At 38.6% G+C, this 18,715-nt stretch overlaps 1 protein-coding gene across 2 annotated transcripts in view; it reads left to right on the top strand.

The window, feature by feature from the left end:
- Positions 1-18,715, top strand: part of RGS17 (regulator of G protein signaling 17) — a 102,916-nt gene that overhangs the window by 66,703 nt on the left and 17,498 nt on the right. Inside the window, exons 2-3 of one of the 2 annotated variants that reach the window (XM_082404669.1) lie at positions 198-341; positions 17,462-17,551. In XM_082404669.1, coding sequence (XP_082260795.1) covers positions 223-341; positions 17,462-17,551 — 209 coding nt within the window. In that variant the 5' untranslated portion in view covers positions 198-222. The remainder of the gene's footprint in view (positions 1-197; positions 342-17,461; positions 17,552-18,715) is intronic. The other variant, XM_082404670.1, reaches the window with a different exon arrangement.

Consider the following 18,715-nt stretch of genomic DNA (forward strand, 5'->3'; position numbering starts at 1 on the left):
TGTTCCCAAAATTTTTAGAATATTCGCCTTGAAAAATTTCTGGGGAATTTTCAACTTGACTGCTAAAGCTTATTCATGTTTACCTTTTGTTAAACTATCTTTTCCTGACCCCTCCATTAACGTATGCTTCCTTCAGCATAGGCGACTTAACCCTTATCATAATTTTTTCAGACCTTATGTTTTCTCTCTTCTTTCAGCCAGTTGGGCACTGCAGTAGCTGAAATGCGAAAAAGGCAGCAGCCACAGAATGAAGCAACACCTGCTGTGTCTCAAGCACCCGGAAACCAGAGGCCCAACAACACGTGTTGCTTTTGTTGGTGCTGTTGCTGCAGCTGCTCCTGGTATGTCTTCTTATCTGTGTGACACCACACCTGAGCTGGGTCATAACTGGTGTGAACGTGCACGTCAGCTCTTCGGACCATAGAAACTTCTCAATCTGTCTTTTTTTCTTCCTTTACAAGTAGGAATTACTGGAAACGATCGTTGGTTTAATGCACACATTTCCATAAGCAAAATATAATATTTTCTCAGAATCTACACTGAAATTGGTAGTAAGGTAAAGAATGAAAAATTGTTTTATATCATGGTTTTCTCCATCCGTGCTTCTTAAAGGTATGGGTAAAAGTAAGATTACGGCTATATATTTACTGAACAGTAAACAACATTCTCCCATGTTACAGAAGGTGCAAGAACACTAAGATAATCTCTAGTAGTATTGTATGTAGTATTCAGGGTAGTGTTTTAGTTCTCTGCTATTCCATGGGGTGTTGATTGTTCTGTCACAGAGTTGGGTGGCAACTTCAGCCATAGACTCCTGAAAAGGACAGAAAAAGAAGTGCCGCAGACTCTTGTCCACAGATCTAAAAGGCCAGGGGCTATGATGGGTATGAAGGTCAAGTCAGTTCATTAAAAACTCTGAACTTAGAGCCAGAGAACCTGCTTTCTATTGCGGTTTTGTCACTGACAGGCTCTGAGACATCAGACAAAGTTGTAATCTCTGTTTTTTGGTTATCTCACTGGCAAAGTGATGAAGAGTCAGACAAGTTGGTTTTCAAGGTCCCATCTCGTACTAAATGTCCATGGTTCAGGCACCTTAGAAAACCTACTTGAGTTCCAAATTCCCAAAGTCTTCAAATAAGAAAATCAGTGAGACCCAGAGTCCTGAGATTTACAAAGATGAGATTCCTCGGAGGGGAACGGGGGGATGCTAGACTTAATGGAATTTCCAGAGAACCACACGTTTCAGGGTACTATAAGACCCAATTCACAGGTGGATCTTTTGGGTTAGCAGTGGTCTCCTGGATCTCCATGACCTGTTTCAAAACCCTAAAGAAAGGCCCAGATGCTTGAGTCATCTTCTCACGCATGATCTCTACAGTTTCTCAATGTCCATATTATGATGGTTGGTGTTATGATATGGTGGCATTATGTTCTATCACAGTGGCCAAAAGAGAAGATGAAATATGTAATGCTCCAGTGGCAGCCTTGGTGTTGAACAAGCTCTGAGCTCTCTAGGAAACTTCATTTCCAGAAAAACCATCCGATATTGTAGCAATCTGGAACGTTTAAAGTAGTTTTTATAAATATCAAAATTGCTTCCCAGATGATTATTCTTTTTTGAGGAAAGTCATGTACGATTCCTTTTTCTTTCATTCTTAAGCCTCAAATTCAGCATTTCAGATGGAGGCAACAGAGTCCTAGAGGAGAGAACTATTTCAATGCAACTGTGTAATATTTTTCTGTCTCATTCCTCAAGAGATCAGCTAGCTCTGGTCTTAATCCGTGAAGTAGTGACTTAATGTGGTGGTTCTGAAGTCAGACTGCCTGGGTTCAAACTCTTCATCTTTCACTATTTGTTTGACCTTCAGCAAGTTGCTTAGTGTCTTCAGATTCCTCATCTATCAAATGACAGTAATAAGAATCCCTGCTTCATAAGATTGCTTTAAACATTAAATGAAGTAAAACACATACAAGCTGAGAACAGTGCCTGACCCACAGTATGCATTTAATAAGAGTTAGTTACTGGGCTATGGAACACTTCACATTGGGAAAATAAAATCTCTTTTAAAAAGATCTGGCTTCAAATCATGTATATTTTTTTAAAAAGATCAGCTTGTAGATACAATACAAAAAATTATCTTGGAAAGGAAAGCTATTTTATTTTAAAGTTCATATGAAACATCGCAAATATATTGTTACATCATGTTGAGGATTATATTTCTATTTCTCACTTGCTCTACGCCATGTTCCAGTAATTAGTATATGATTTTGTTTGCCTGCAAAAACTTATTTCTGAATTACTTCAGGATTAAAACAGCAAACACTGAAGTTTTTTTGTGCAATATTTGCTGTCAAACAGATGTGTAGTGAGATTTGCTTTTATCTGTCCTACAGATATTTAGCAAGACTTGCTTTTATTAATTCTTAAAGTGCACATTAAATAACAAAATAGTCAACGTGAGCTCGTGAGCATCAGATTATCACAGAACACAGACTATGGATGGAGAACAAAACAGCTTTTGGAAGCTGCATTAACTCTCCACACATCTAGGGTGACCGGTATTTGGACCCTAAACACGTGGTGCCTTGGATGCATGTTCTATTAGTTCTAGATGAGAGAGTATCGTTAAGAACTATGTTTGCTAATAATGAGTCATGGACACTCAAGTCCAGGCCATAAAATGCAGAGTCTGTAAATGTATGTCTTCTTTATATGATAAATGATAGGTAAGGTAATTTCTAATGTAAGCAACTATTTAAAAAAAAAAGAATGAAAGTTAAATTGCATTTTAATTGTAACTCTGTTATCTCAGTATAAATGGAGATGTCCTTTACACATACATTTTTAGAGTATCATAATTTTTGCATTTTGAGTTTAGGGAAAAAAATTTGTAAAGTCTTATTAGAGTGGAAAAAAAAAAAGAAAGAAATCAGTGTTCTTCAAATTTTCCAGGCTAGGGGAAAGGAGTATAACAAAAAGAAACACTAAAAAAAATGTAATTTAGGGACAAAAAAGTTAGAAATAAAAGTATGAAATAACTGTCATTCGTAAATAGGAATAGTTGTCATGTAGCTGATTTTACCTCCTTTTAAGGAAATAGAGTGCTAAGAAAATAAATTTCTATATCTAGTAATAAATATAAATATCTCACTCAAGCCTCACATTATGGGTTTTTAAAACAACTTAGTATTTTCCTCAAATTTGCATTTCTCATTCATATTTCATCATCAGCTCCTCTCTCGTGTTTAAATTTATTCCTGCCTTTATAAAATTACCACTATGCTTTATTTTGGGTGGTGATACAGAGCAAATATATAACTGCTGAACAGTTCCACAGTTTCCTTCAAAAATCTCAAAAGTTAGGATTACTTCACGATGTCCTCTGTCCCTGTCAAGGCACCACTTCCTTCCCCAAATCCATCTATCTCCCTTTTCTCCCCAGAGCCCTCCATTTCAAGAAGAGAAAGCAAAGGAATGAGGTTTAGACCGTTTAACCTGTGTTACACAAATAAGTCATGGATGCCCGAGTCTCGGCCATCAAGCCGACAGTCTGTAAACTTGCAAGCCCTTCTACACGTGGGACAAAGCTGTTCCCAAACAGGAGAGCTTTGTCAAGATCACGTGTCTAGAGATTCAGAATTGTCAAAACAATGTTCCCCTTATATCAGGATTCAAAGAGAATGACCTGCCTCTTCAGGTCGTTAACCCTCTTCCCTTTTCTTTATGAGAAAGAAAGCTTTTAAAGATGTGGGATCCTCGCAAAACTGCCGACAGTGTGAATCCATGAGGTGGTTCAGACGCCTGTGAAAGTGTGTCGGAAACCAGAAATTGCGTTGTGCTCACAAAACAAGGTGCCACAAAAAGGAGGTAGAAAGGGAGAGCTTCCAAAATCCATTGCGAGCTTAAACCTAATTTCCAAATTGTCCCATGAACCCTCCCCTCCTAACATCAGAGGTTAAACTAAAATAACCCAGAGTATTTTTTCAAGGAAATCTCTAGCTGCTAATCCACTTCTGCTTTAATTCCTCGTTGCTCCCAGGGGTATCCTGGCAAGCAAAACAGATTGCTATGTTTACTTATAAAAAATGAGAACTCAACAGACTTCAGATACCATGCCTCCAAAACGTTCCATTGGCTTCTCAAGCTGCTGCATGGTGGTGAGGGGATCTCCGGGGTGGGGCAGCCTCAGGCTCCCCACCTGCAGTTTCCAAGGGAATGGTTCTCTCTTTCGCTACTTTACTTACTAGATTAGTGTATAAGCTTTTGTTTGGAAGAAAAAAATGTCCTCACTTAAAAACTAATGTTCAGAAGACTCTGTGTCTCATTTTACAGATAAGGCAACTGAAGACTTGCCTACTGTCACTAAGCTCATTAACGACAGAAGTGGGACTAAAATGCAAGTCTCTTAACATCCCAGTCCATTGTTTTGTCCATTTTGAGAGAACACTTCCAAACTTTTCATTTCCAGGCTGGATATGAACCGTTTCCAAAGCTTTTTACTTGGCAAACTCTTCAAGAATTATATTAAGTAACACTTTTCAAATGGAATTCACGATCCCATGCACTACTATGTATTGCCTACAAGATTTGGGCCACTGCATCGGATGGTCTCCATTCTTCTCGGGAGAAATTGGTCAGAACATTAGTACATTAAATAGCCCTGTGAAAGCTAAAATTGTCTCCCTTTTGACACATTAGTTTCCAGACCACGGAACAGATCTGACTAAGTAAACTTTAAGCACTTCATAAACATACTTTTGGTTGCCCCTCCCTCCATTTTTAACAAGTACCACGGCCTCTATAATTCAAAACAGTGCAAAAATAATGTCCTATTTTATCCTCTGACACTGTCACACTTTAGCTCTTTGCCAGTGGAAACACTAAAACGCATGCTTTAAAAGCCAAAGGATATTTTTTGAAAGGAAAAACAAAATCCGCGTCTGCTCCATGGTAAAGAAACCACCCCCTGGAAATAAATCTGCTCACACATGCAAGCTGAATCATTTCATCTAAGGCACCAGTGAAGAAGCAGTCTTTTCTCTAGCTGTCACCCTCAGAGACCTGATTCATCTCACATGGGAGCACAACTTATCTGCATAGGATTTCCAAAGGACGTGTAACCAGACCATCAAAAATATCACTTACAAAGAACTCTAGTTTTGAAAACTCTATCTCACCATGTCATAGGTAAAATTTTTCAGTAGTTTCTATAACTTACACAATCTTTTAAACGCACACAATCAGAAGACATGTACCAAAATGAACCCAGGTTTCCCAGGCCATATACACAAAACCAAAAATTGGACGTTGGCACAATGGACCATCTCTATGTCATGCACTTGTTTATTCACTCCTTTACAGCTGATTGAACGCTAATTATTGTCTGGTACTGTTGATGTCATTAGCTTTCACCAGATTCTTCCTGCCTCTACATTGACAGGGAACAAATGCTCAATAAGCAACTGAACATGGACATGAACATTTGGTTTACTCCCCAGGTCACCCTCCAGAAAAGTTTAGGATTCAAGCTGCCTCTGCCAATAGAATGCCTCGACCCTTTACCAAGGAAGGCACACCATTCTTCTTTTTTTAATTTTATTGGAGTAGAGTTGATTTACAATGTTGTGTTAGTTTCAGGTGTACAGCATAGTGATTCAGTTATACATATACATATATTCATTCTTTTTCAGAGTCTTTTCCCATTTAGGTTATTACAGAATACTGAGTAGAGTTCTCTGTGCTCTACAGTAAGTCCTTGTTGGTTATCTGTTTTATATATAGTAGTGTTTGTATGTTCATCCCAAGCTCCTAATTTATCCCTCCCCCCTACGTTTCCCCTTTGGTAACCATAAGTTTGTTTTCAAAATCTGTATGTTTCTGTTTTGTAAATAAGTTCATTTATATCATTTATTTTAAAATTAGGTTCCACAAATGAGTAATATCATATAATACTTGTCTTTCTCTGACTTACTTCACTTAGTATGATAATCTCTAGGTCCATTCATGTTGCTGCAAATGGCATTATTCCGTTCTTTTTTATGGCTGAGTAATATTCCATTGTATATATGAACCACATCTTCTTTATCCCTTCCTTTTTGACTCTGTGTTTACTGTAAATGTACATTTTTTCTGAGGGTCACATTGCAGTGCTTAGACCATCAAAAAATGGATGTGAAGAAAACAAAATACTAGATGAAAATATTATACCCAATTTTATTTAAGAGAGTAGAAAGAACCAAAACAGAATGGAGAAAGAAGATTAAATTAATTCCAGCTAGAAGAAAGCAAGAGCCAGCCACGAAGGTCAGGCAGCTCACAGCCAGTGGAAGCGAGGTCGGGGAGGAACCAAGGACGTGTCCTGCTGGCTGTCTCGAGGACACCTGTGGGGTCACCTCTGTCATGATTCCCGTGAGGTGGAAGGTCAGAAGGAGAGGGAAGAGTCCAAGTGTGAGGAGCCTGGTGAGGGATTGCAGAGCTGAGGGAGGGGGAGGGGGGAGTGGAGAAGGGGAAAGTCAGCGAGTAGAAGCCTCAGAGGATGTGGAAGGGGAACGCCACCCCCCGCCTGGCCCTGTGGTGAGTGGAGAGGAGCCGCCTCGGAGAGACGGAGTGCCAGGTGGGGCGGGGAGAGGACGTGGGCCTTACCAGGTCGAGATGTAGGAGAGTTCTGACGTGGAAAGGGCGTTCCAAAGAAAACAAAGATGGGTCCTCAGGAGGGGAGAGGATGGATGGTGAGAGGACCCTCGCTCTGTGAAGAAGCCCAGAATTCTAAAGTGACAGGAGGAAACAGACTGTAGGTGAAGAGGCTGGGCAGTGCGTCCAAGGACAGCACTTGGCACTGAGACTTGAGTGCCGTCCACGGGCCCACATACCCCAGTTGGCTTCAAGTCATTTCAGGGTCAGATCCGGGGAGGATCTCTCAATCTCGGCTGACTCACTGTATGTCGTGATGGGGTGGGTGAGGGCCATCTGGGTCTCAAAGGGCAGGATGTGGTGGAGCTTCTCAATGACCTTGGCAGTGGGCTGGTGCGCTGGTCATCCCCATGACCACGCTTCCCTCTGCCCTGGACAAGCCTGCACACATGGGGGGCCGGTCTGGTGCCCAACTCACTGTGCTGATTTTCATACTAGTGACTCTCCCTCTGTTTGACATGTGTTTTTGTTTTCTAGGTGAAGGCCTTCAGTAAAATTATGTTATATGGATTTTATAGTAGAATTCACAGCCATTCATATCAGTCAGTTGGCACTGGGCCTTTTCCTAAACGTATACTAAAGTTTTAAAATAACTAAAAGTATATTTTGGCTTATAACATAATATTTGGCACATAGTAGGTGTTTAATGAATAATAAGGTGTTGAATGGTTGATGGAATTTGGATTTTCCAATTGAGTCTACTTTATAAAATATGGAAATTTGTATTACAGATTTTGTTTTTCAAAAATTACAGGTATATTCTCCTATCATTAACATAATGATGTGACAGCTAATGCGTGTTAGGGAACCACCAGATTTCTTCTTATGCACCATGTTCTTCATTCCCCTGTGTGTGTGTGTGTGTGTGTGTGTGTGTGTGTGTGTGTGTGTTAGTAGCAGTACTAGTACTAGTAGTACTAGCAGTTAGTAGTAGAGAAAGGCCAGGATTCCAGGAGGGAGTGCTAAAATCTAGTTAGTACTACTGGGATATAAAGTCAAGAAGGACAAAATAGAAGACTAGAGAGACAATGACAAGTAATAAAATGCCTTTTATGGCATATTAAGAAGTTAAGACTTTACACCTTTTTTGGTTATGGTAAGTGACTGAACTTGATTAAGTAAGAAGGGGACAAAGTCCATTTTATGTTTTAAGTATATCCCTGTGGAGACCATGGAAAGTGTGTGGAAGGACAGGACAGAAACAGGAAGCATGTTAGAAGACTTCTGTAATAGTCTCGGTGAAAGATGCAAGGGGCTCAAAATTAAAGGTGATTAAAAGGAATGGAGAGATTCCAGTTTCAAGAAAAAGGAAGTACTGTCAAGAATTTGCAGTAGACGTAAAGGAGAAGGGAAGGATAACGCCATTGCTTTGCTTGAGGGGCCGGGTTGATGGTAAGCCCATCAGATGAGAGAACGCTGGAACAGGAGGTGGTTTAGGCCAGGATAGGATGGTGGGTTGGGCTCGCTCCGTGTGTGGTACCCAAGGATTAGCTGTGGAAATGATTTTGAAGCTTGCAGGGCATGTCTTGATTAGATATAACAATCAGGGAGTCATCAGCATACAATATACAGGAGATAAAGAGGATGGCCCAGCATGAAGAGCAGTGAGCTACAGGCTGAAACCTCAAATATAAATCCTTAAACCCACTACTGGACATATATCCAGAGAAAACTATAATTCAAAAAGACACATGCACCCCAATGTTCATTGCAGCTCTATTTACAATAGCCAGGACATGGAAGCAACCTAAATGTCCATCAACAGAGGAATGGCTAAAGAAGATGTCGTACATATATACAATGGAATATTAGTCAGCCATAAAAAGGAATGAAATTGGGTCATTTGTAGAGATGTGGATGGACCTAGAGACTGTCATACAGAGTGAAGTAAGTCAGGAGGAGAAAAACAAATATCGTATATTAACGCATATATGTGGATTCTAAGAAAATGGTATAGATGATCTTATTTGCAAAGCAGAAATAGAGACACAGACATAGAGAACAAACGTATGGATGGATACCAAGGGGGAAGCGGGGAGTGGGATGAATTGGGAGATGGGGATTGACATATATACACTATTGATACTAAGTATAAAATAGATAACTAATGAGAACCTACTGTATAGCCCAGGGAACTCAGTGCTCTGCGGGGACCTAAATGGGAAGGAAATCCAAAGAAGAGGGGATATATGTATACATACAGCTGATTCACTTTGCTGTACAGCAGAAACTAACACAATGTTGTAAAGCAATTATACTCCAATAAAAATAAAAAATTTTTAAAAAGCCTTTAAAGAGAAAGCAGTGCAGCTCTGCAAACACGGAATGCAGAGACTAGACAGTCTGGGAGGTAACATATAAAACACACCACTGGGCTGGCACAGAAGCCCAGACAGTAAAGAGTTTCACACAGAAGGGAATGAAGGATGTTGCAAACACACCAAGGAGGTCTGATGGGATAAGAATCATAAAACTTCTTGTCATCTGGCCTACCAGGAAGTTATCAGTGAACTCTGTGAGAATCAAGCATCTCCTTAAGGTGCACGAGGAAGAAGAATTTGGAGAGAAAAGCTGCTGAGTGCAGCCCTTTTCAAAGGCACTGAGACACCCTGATCTTTGGGGATGAAGATTCAAGTTGGGGGAAGCCAGCGTTCCCTTTCTGACTTAATCAAAGCAAATTATTCAATTTCTAAAACAATGTGAAATCCAGCCCTTCTAAATCCTGGCCAAATATATTAGCTATCTGGACAAAGTTTAAGAACTGCCCACCCATCCCAGCCTCTGCAAATCAATAATAATACAAAAACTGAGGTTATGACATTTTGCTACCCCTAACCTATCTATAAAATGTCATAGTTGTGCTACATCTGATTGAAATTAATATTAATTATTTTCATCTCTCTCACTGGAACTCTTTATTAGTCCTTTTAAGCCTAACTTATTTAGGTCTAGGCCTGGTAGACCTATTAAAATCTGCCTGATGTTTTAGGACATCACTCAAGAATTACTAATTACTTGTCAGATAAGACAATAAAATCCACTTCTAGCAAATATGAAGTTGATTGTATAATAATTCTGCTTCATTGGGTTTTATAAATATTATAATTTTCGATGCTATAAAATTCATATCTTTGTTTCAGATATCAATATACTATATATTAATGTACATTTCGTGCCTGGGAGCATGTGCTCCTAAGTAGAAAGCAAATTTCTGCCATTGCTACTTTTCTGTATACAGAAACATAGTTATTTAAAAGCACAAAACCCTTTTAATTGACCAATTTCATAAGTAATAGTTGAATAATAACTTCATATGTTTCATTGTAAATAGATGTGGTCTTGCCATATTTAAAGATTTCACACAAATTCTACTAACATGCCTTCCTCATATAAAGCCTACTTTCCAGAGGCAGCACTGGGGAGGGAAGAAAACCACACTGGAATTAGACCTGGATCCATCTCAGTTTCATAACACATAACTGTGAAATGTTTGGCAAGCTGCTCAAGCTCTCTGAGCTTTAGTTTCTTCATCTGTAAGATGGGATTCACAACAGTTACTTTAGGCTTCAGTTTCTTTCAGGAACCCCTGAATAATCCTTTATTGATAGATATTATTTGCAAGTCTCAGGCTGAAAGGAAATTACCAGACTTTGGCCACTGTATGCTTAGCATGTTCTATTTCCATGTTGTCAGTTAATGTAACAGAACCTGTTTTCTGCATTCGGTATCCCTGGCGCTTTCTCCCCAACTCTCACATGAACCAGCACAGGTATAACTCGGCATTCCCGGAGCATGGACCACACACTCATTGCTACACAGAGTGATGTGAGTTCATCATATCCTGGGGTTAAGTCTCCCCACAGATCAGGATTGTTGCCTTCAATCATAGTTGTTCTCAAGGATGCTCCCACCTCATCCTAAACATACTCACACACACAGTAACTGGAAAATCCCCGGGGACGAATGAATGGGTGGATGGGTAAGTGACCCTGCCAGCAAGCAGATGTTTTTCTGAGTCAACTGCTAGGGTTTTAACCTTTTCATTGTCCTTTTTAGAATAGAGACACAACTTAACTAAAGCTAGAAGCTTGAGCTCCAACTTAACTGATGCATTTAAAGATCTGGATGATTACATGCCATTTTAATAACAGTGTCTACTAACTAAATAAAAGTCCATTTGGCTTTTTCGCATCCAAGATATTTGCTTTCCCACAAAAGCATCCACTAACTTAATTATGACTTACAGGGAAAATTACAGTGGGTTGAAGGAAGAGCTTAAAATAGGATTTCAGTCAACCTGAGAACTGAAGTAGAGGATTCTATTGATTGGTGTATGTTATAGAAAGTACATCTAAATATTCAATCCTATAATTCTCTTAATGTTAAGGGGAAAAAAAAGAAATTCTATATATGCCAAATAGGAGGCTTTGGTTATTTAACTGAACATCAGCTGACGTAGTAGATCCAGATTTTAACCAGGTAATAACTTGTTAAATGCAGTTGGCATTCTAAACCAAATGAATGTCCATGAACCTAAAATACGTGGCTTAGAGTGTGAAATAAAAATTTAATACCAATAGAAAAAGGGAGTTTTGGAAACCCATCTTTTCCAACAAAAGCATGTATAGAGGGAAATTGGTAGCAAAGAGGGTGAGTATGAAAAGACGAAGTGATTTTGTTTTCAGTTTCCCTGCAGCAAAAGAAGCAATTAACGTTTACATACAACCCAAACTGGGACTGAAATCGTTTGGAGAATCCACTTTCACAGTGGCTCTTTGAAAACATTTGAAATAACAAAAAAATTTCCTGCCTGTTGGTAGCTAAAAACCTTTTCTAATTAATTTGTTCTAAGAATGTATCACCCAAGATCTATATTACCCCAGCAAGAGATATAATTAGAGTTCAAACAGCTTATTATTGGAAAGGATAACTACGATGTTAATAGGATTATGCCTGACCCTTTTTTAAGACTAAAATATTCCTAAATTAAATGACCTAGGGTGGGAAATATCCAGAACATTTCCTAAATAGCAAAAAGGAAAACTGGGTGTAATTATGTACACCTGTCAAGATTAAATTTATCCCTTTTGAGTATATTTCACTCACAGAAAATTTGATGACTCTTTTCAAAGTCCTTAGAAAGATGTAATTATCAAAACCCCATACATATAAGAATAGATTTTTTTTCCAAATAAGGGTAAACTTAGAAACTTTTTCAGTTTTATTGAGTTGACTAAAATATTATATTTATAAGGGCAACACAGCCCTCTAGTGGACAGATTTTTAATAGCAGGTTATTTTACTTCTGCTAGGCTTTAGATCTATGAAATAAAAGCTTAAACGAAATGAAACACTTGTTTTATAATATATGATACATGATTATGAAAAATAGGAGGAGTACTTCTAGGGGCAATGTTTATTGAGACAAGTGTTGAATAACATTTCCAGACACATTTCTAACCACCATTCCCATCCTTACACACCCCAGTCAAAACCAAGTTGTTCTACCAAAATGTAGAAATGAAAGAGATAAGGTTCAAGACATAGGTTTGATTATAACTGAGTTTTTATATGTCTGAAATGGTAGATCGTATATGGCTACTGTCCCCCCTTCTGCCTTTTTTCTTCCTTTTTACAGTCCTTTCTAAGCAATGCATCAGTGCACCTCTCCTTTCCCTTCTCCCCAAAGTTGTCTTTGCCGGTGGGAGCGAGTTGTACGTCCCAGGGGAGGGGTGCTCTTTGCAGTAACAACATCTGTTCTGGAGTCATGAGTGGCACCACATCTTCTTCCCCTTGTCAGGCTTTGTTGTCAAACCTTCTGTAACAGTTCCTTTTTCCCTGGCAATCTCAAGTTCCAGGCAATCAAGAAGTTGCTCCTCACCAATATCTGCTGTATATTCAGTCCTCTGGGCAATACCTCCTGCAGACTGGCAGCTGTGGGGTAATGTTGTTAGAAGGGGCTGTGCCCTCAAGACATGGGTTTGTGATAAGAGGTTTACCCTTTCCAGACATTTAAGAGCAATCCATTTCTCTAAATACCTGAAAAGGTAAAATACCACAAGTAATTCTTCTATATCAAGAGAAGAAGCATTGCACAGTGAAAATGAGCCTGAAATAAGAAGTCGGAAGGTGTGAGTTCCATTGCTGGGCCTGATATGCTTTAGTTGTGGGTATTGAGTAAGTCAACCTCGGTGACTGCTTTTTCTTAAATCAGATGGGAATGATTAACAACAAAGCCCCTGCTTACCTTACAGGACTGTTGTGAGGAAGAAATGGTAAGGTGTTGTATGCGGAAGTGTTTTATAATAACAGCATGGTGTAAGTTTTTACTCCCTCTAGTTGAAATAAAAAACTCTTTGATAAACTTGGAATTGTCATTTTAATATGCCACCAATTTGCCCCTCCACTGAATTAAGCATGTGTAATAATTTGCCTTTTTTGTCACAAGTGTTTAGCCTTTGCTTTCAACCTTGTGTAGTAGGTCACTACCTTTGTCCCCATTATGAATGGGGAAAATAAAGCTTGGAAAACCAAAATCGTCATAAAGGAGATATATTCGAGATCTGGAGTCCACCTCATTGTTTTCTTGGCCCATTACATAACCACACCTCCCTGACTATTCTAATTTATTGCTTCCATCCTGAAACATCTGATTTGTCCATTTTGCTCTGCATTGATACCATGCATTTTTACAACTCTACACATGATTTTACCCCCTCTGCTTGGAATTCTCCTTGTCTAGGTCTCCATCTGGCAAACACATTTATTTCAACTCTGATTGCAATGCTCTGTGATGCCTATTTAACTGTCAGAGCTCCTCAGTTTCAGAGCCTCTGTCTTGTTCAGCTTGACTTTCCAACCCAGACACCGCTGCATAAATCGGGTGTCTCATACATGTTTGTAAATCGTTGTTGATGCCTAAATAAAGCTGTAGTATTATTTTACCATGGTATTTTGACTGAGAAAAATGACACATTTAAAGAATAACTTAGCAATTTTTTTCAGAACCTGAAGGAAGTTGATTCCATTTTTGCACTGGGAAATTTGAGGTAGAATTGTTAAATGTAAAGGAAAAGCTGATAGTACAATGTGAGAATATTAAAATAATGAATTGCCTTTACCAATGACAGTGGTTCTTTCTTGAGCCTTGATGTCATACTGTATTAAATTTAAGCATCTTATTAATTCCTCAGCTGAGTGTTTGTGTAAAGATATGTGGTTTTGTGATCAGCCTCTACCCCAGAGTTACCATAGCTACGGCAAAGTTTTCATCTTATTTGCAACCATTTCAAGGATTCTCCCTAAGAACCAATTGTTTTCTGAAAGTAGACTGTCTTCCAAAAGAGTCCCCACACATAGCCATGATGATGAACCAGTAGGTAAGCTCGTTAAAGGGCAGTAGGTAATGTTTTCCCTACCCCACTACCCAAACTCCCCTGTAAACAAACAAAAAATCCACCCACACACAAAGAGGGCATAGTTCCTTATTTTCTGAAGTATACCAAATGTATTTCTCTCTTCTCAACGTCACTATTCGAGACAATCTCTAATAAGATTTTATATACTTATTTTAATATTCTTAGCATAGGCTATTGGCATTTTCTCCCATAAAATATTTCAGCTTTGACCAAGACTGCCACAGTGAGCATTGTATATGCATTCTGTTCTCTTCATGGCTTTAGCTGTTTAAAAAGTGGAAATGTTAGTTCAAAATATTACAAGCATTGTAAAAGTGAAAAAGAACACGTCTCTACGTGACCCCTCACATTAAGCTTGATGTTTTCCTTTTAGAGCTTTTCTCCAGCACATATATATATATCAAATATGTCCTGTATTTTATTACCTTAAACGAACCCACTGTATTACTTACAGCAAGACCAAGTAAAATTGGGGACAGACATTAGTCATGCCTAAGACATAGATGACAAACAGTCTAGTACCAAGTCTCCTATCATTGTCTCCATTTCTCTTCATCTTAAAATGGCATTATTTTAATGGTTCTTGATAATTGAAACTTTGAAACCGATTTTTAAAGAACAGTCCTAAAGGACAATTGATTAAAAAAGGACACATCGATTGCTAAAGGTCAGTTTCTTTCTACAGGGCAATGTTGTGTCCAATATTAGATCAAGAAATGGAGGAAACTGAACAGTTAGGTACTTACTGAATGTCTGTTATAAGTAGTTTTAGTACAAATGTGTGTCCATATTTTACCATCTGTAGAAATCAAAGATATAAACACAACCCAATATTTCATAATGATCACTCTAATATGGTGGCATTTGGGATGTTTGTAAATATCACAGAAACAGATACAAGAGCCAGAATTCATCTTCAGAGACTTGTGAATCATGTATGTAGATTCCAGATTTGTTGCTCCACAGCAAAGACACAATGGAGAACACATTTTTTCAAAGATGTTGTGTTTCAAAGTTTTTTTCAAATAAGGATTCCTGCATTGGTGTGGCACGCTCCGTAGGATACTGTGTGGAAATGTAACTGAAACAAATTCTCAAGGAGTTTATTCTTTAATCAGCAAAGCAAGCTCATTTTCCAGTCTTGTTATAGTCCCTCAGTATGTGTGCACACACATGTATGAGCTCGGTGAAGCTTGGCAGAATGAATACTAATTTCCTATATAAATGTGATCTTTCTAGGATTTACCCCCCAAGTTGCATATTTTATACATTTGGCATCATTAGTTTCTCCCAGGAAATGTCACAGAATATTGTCAATGGTGTCTTCCTATCTCCTCCCACCCACTCTCCCATAATTACCGGAAATCCATCAGATTCCAGAGAGGCACCTTTACTCAAAGACACTTTGAGAAGTTAATGATGTTCCCCTCCAACACATTCCTAACCTGCAGACACGGTCACAGCTGGGCAGGCAGAGACTCAACCAGCTGTGCCGCTCTCTGAATCCCCCCTCGCTGCTTCCTCGCGGCTCCGTACACTGAAGGCTGAGAGGGGTCTGGAATTGCTGACTACCTTGCAGAGTAATCGTCAGTCTTCTGGGCATTTGAGTAACAATCAAACTATAGTTTCTGCTTCCCAGAATTCCTTGGGCCATACCACCTCTGTGAGAGGTTTCTCCTTTTCTACACCAGTAAATCTGCCACGTTCCCTAGAAACTGGTAGAGGAGAACTTAATTTACTTCCCTCTGACATTTTATTTTTTTCATTGATGTGTCCTGTTTCTGACTGAAGAATCCTTTCCACTTCCTATTGAGTTCTCTTTTCTCCAGGTGGTCCAATGTCGCAACTAAATTTTCCATCTGGTCCCACTTTCAGTTGTAGATTGACCCCTTTGCCTTCCCGTGTTTGCTACATTCTCTCCATCCTCACCCTTGCACCTGAGAATGAATGAATGAATGAGACATCTCTCCGCTTCCCTTACCGGATGTTCCAGATCAATAATAGCTAATTGTTGGAAGCTTTCGCACACTAAGCCACAACCATGTGTGTGGCACTTAGCCACAAGCTGCTTTTCTGCATTCACATAAGTACTCTATTGCCTCAGTGCCTATCAGAGAGCATGGTTCATAATAACAATTACAGGGTGGTTCAAGAGAATTGGGTTCAAATTCCAATCATACCGCATATTTAGTGCCTGCCTTTGGGCCAACCTACCAGACAGCTCTGTGCCTCACTTTGCTCATCTGTAAAATGGGGATACTAAAATTAAAGTAAAAGAACAGCGCCTGGCACATAATAGGTACTAGAAAATAATAGTTTCCATTTCCCTTTGTTGAATAAATAATGAATGAACAACTGAAAGAGACATCATCTAACTTCTTTTGCTCTCTGACAGGCTCTCATGAAGCTTCTCGGCTTCTAGACAGAGGGATCAATTTGCTAATTCAGTAGCTTGGCTTTTCCAAGGCCACTGAGTTATCCTTCCCACCCTGCTTCTTAATATCTTCCCACAACCTCCTCATCACGTTGTCTGCACCTAGAACCCTGAGTGTTTCACCCCACGAAGCTGCTCAGCTACAGTTTACCTGAATCAGACAATTCTTATTCTTCTTCTGGGTTACTAAAGCCCATAGGATTATCCTAGCTCCTGTAATCCTGTAGAATTCCCAAATTTATGTCCCAGAGACACAGAGACGCCTCCCACTCAGTGCTCTAATATCCAAACCCCAAACCCTCAGAGTGACTGGCTTTTCCCTCTTGAGATGTTGGAGGTTTACTTAAAGGGATGAAAGGGCAAAGAAAAAATCAAATATAAATCCTGTCGCTCGAACTTGAGTGGATGGAGGAATGATGACAGAAAACCTGGTCTGCAGAGAAGGGTGATGTGAACTTAGCGAATTCTGTTGTAGACTCTGATACACTTTATCTTTTTAGCAATCGATGGGGGAAAATCAATGGAAAACAAACTATGAATAGAACTAACCAAAAATCAAAATGGCATTACACTAAAGAGTAATGTAATGATATATATCAAATAGTAAAGCATATAACCATGTAAGTTATCTTGGAGATTTTCAGTAATTTGAATTATGCAAGGATGAAGTCAGAATGTATAACAGTATCCATTTTTTGAGGTTATGATTTACTTTATTTTATTAAATAATGATTCTCTTTCCTTTAGTTGACATGGGCTTACCCAACATTTTAAAATGGTATTGCTCTTTTTGTACTCTAAATACTCTCACATAGTTGAAAATAAAATTCTTCCAAGAAATATTTTCCTGGAATTTTTTTCTTTTCTTTAAATAATTGGTTTTCCCTCGACAAAATAAAGTGTTATACTACATTACAGCCTCACTGTTAGGAATGAAGAAAGAGGGGAAAATGCAGGAAGACCCACACATACCACAAAAATGGAGAGTATCCAGGTCCTAGAGGAATGGTGAGTGTGATTCACGTTGTAATTGTGTCTTGCATGTACGTACTGTGTACATCTATCCAATGCTTAAACGTAATCTCTTGCTTCCCGGTAACTCCTCAAAATGGTTTTGTGAAATGAATGCATACTTAGTCTGGGAGATCTTATTTTGTGATTGCAACTGCTTTTTATCCCTTTTTTTTTATTAGCTCTGTTAAACTATCAGCTAAAACATTGCTTGAGTTTATCCTTCCCTTTCAAAAAACAATGATTGATACATGAATTAACCTCCCCCCCCCAAACTGCCCTAGTTCTCTACTTCCCTTTTCTAAGAATATTTTTAAGTTGTTCTCTTTATAGAAGAGTCTAAAACACACACAAAAAAGATATGGAACTACCTAAGTCAGTGAGAAAGGGCACCCAGCTGTTCCTCGGTCCCATTTCCATTGGAAGGGACTCTAATTAAGTATCTTCTCCAAACTGAGAAGTTGAAATGCAGTATCCACAGAATAGAATTAAAAGACAAGCAGATTATTTGTATAATGATAGGTGCTTTCTTTCTTTTTCTACTTCTTATGAGAAGGTTTTAATTTTGATGCTTCATAGTAATTTTTCTGTCTTTTACACCTTTTTTTAAACAAATGAGGAAGTTCAAACATCTTGGAATAATAGCAAATCTATATAAAATATTTGGTCAAAAAGGTAAGAAAAAATAAAATATAAGTATTTTTTGACCAAGTGCATTTTAGTTTGGAAAATTATTAAACAGATGAATGAATGGCAAAGCAAAATCAGGACCAATTTAACCGTAAGAATCTCCAAGCTTCTCTCCTTTACTTCTTTGATGTGTAAGCAAAGGAAGTAATAACTGGTGGTTTCTACAGGAAAGTAGTCGCTGAAAACCTGAATATAGATATCTAAAAAGTCCCTGATGTCATTATAAATGTCCTGTGCTTTTTAATTGTGGTAACTCCATTCATAGGTAACAATTCACTCGTAATAGTTACCAGAATAATTATTAAAGTTTAGGAAAATATGTGAAAAGTGCACACAATGTATTCTTATTTTTGATTGAGTGAAAAATGAAAAGACAGCGACCAGAGATGAAAAGAGAAACTGTATCTTATGGCTTGGAAATTAAAATCTACATCAGATGCAAAGAAAAAAGTTCAGTTTGCCTTTCAAAGT

Source organism: Balaenoptera borealis (assembly GCF_965194805.1).
Source record: "Balaenoptera borealis genome assembly, chromosome: 9".
NCBI lineage: Eukaryota > Metazoa > Chordata > Mammalia > Artiodactyla > Balaenopteridae > Balaenoptera > Balaenoptera borealis.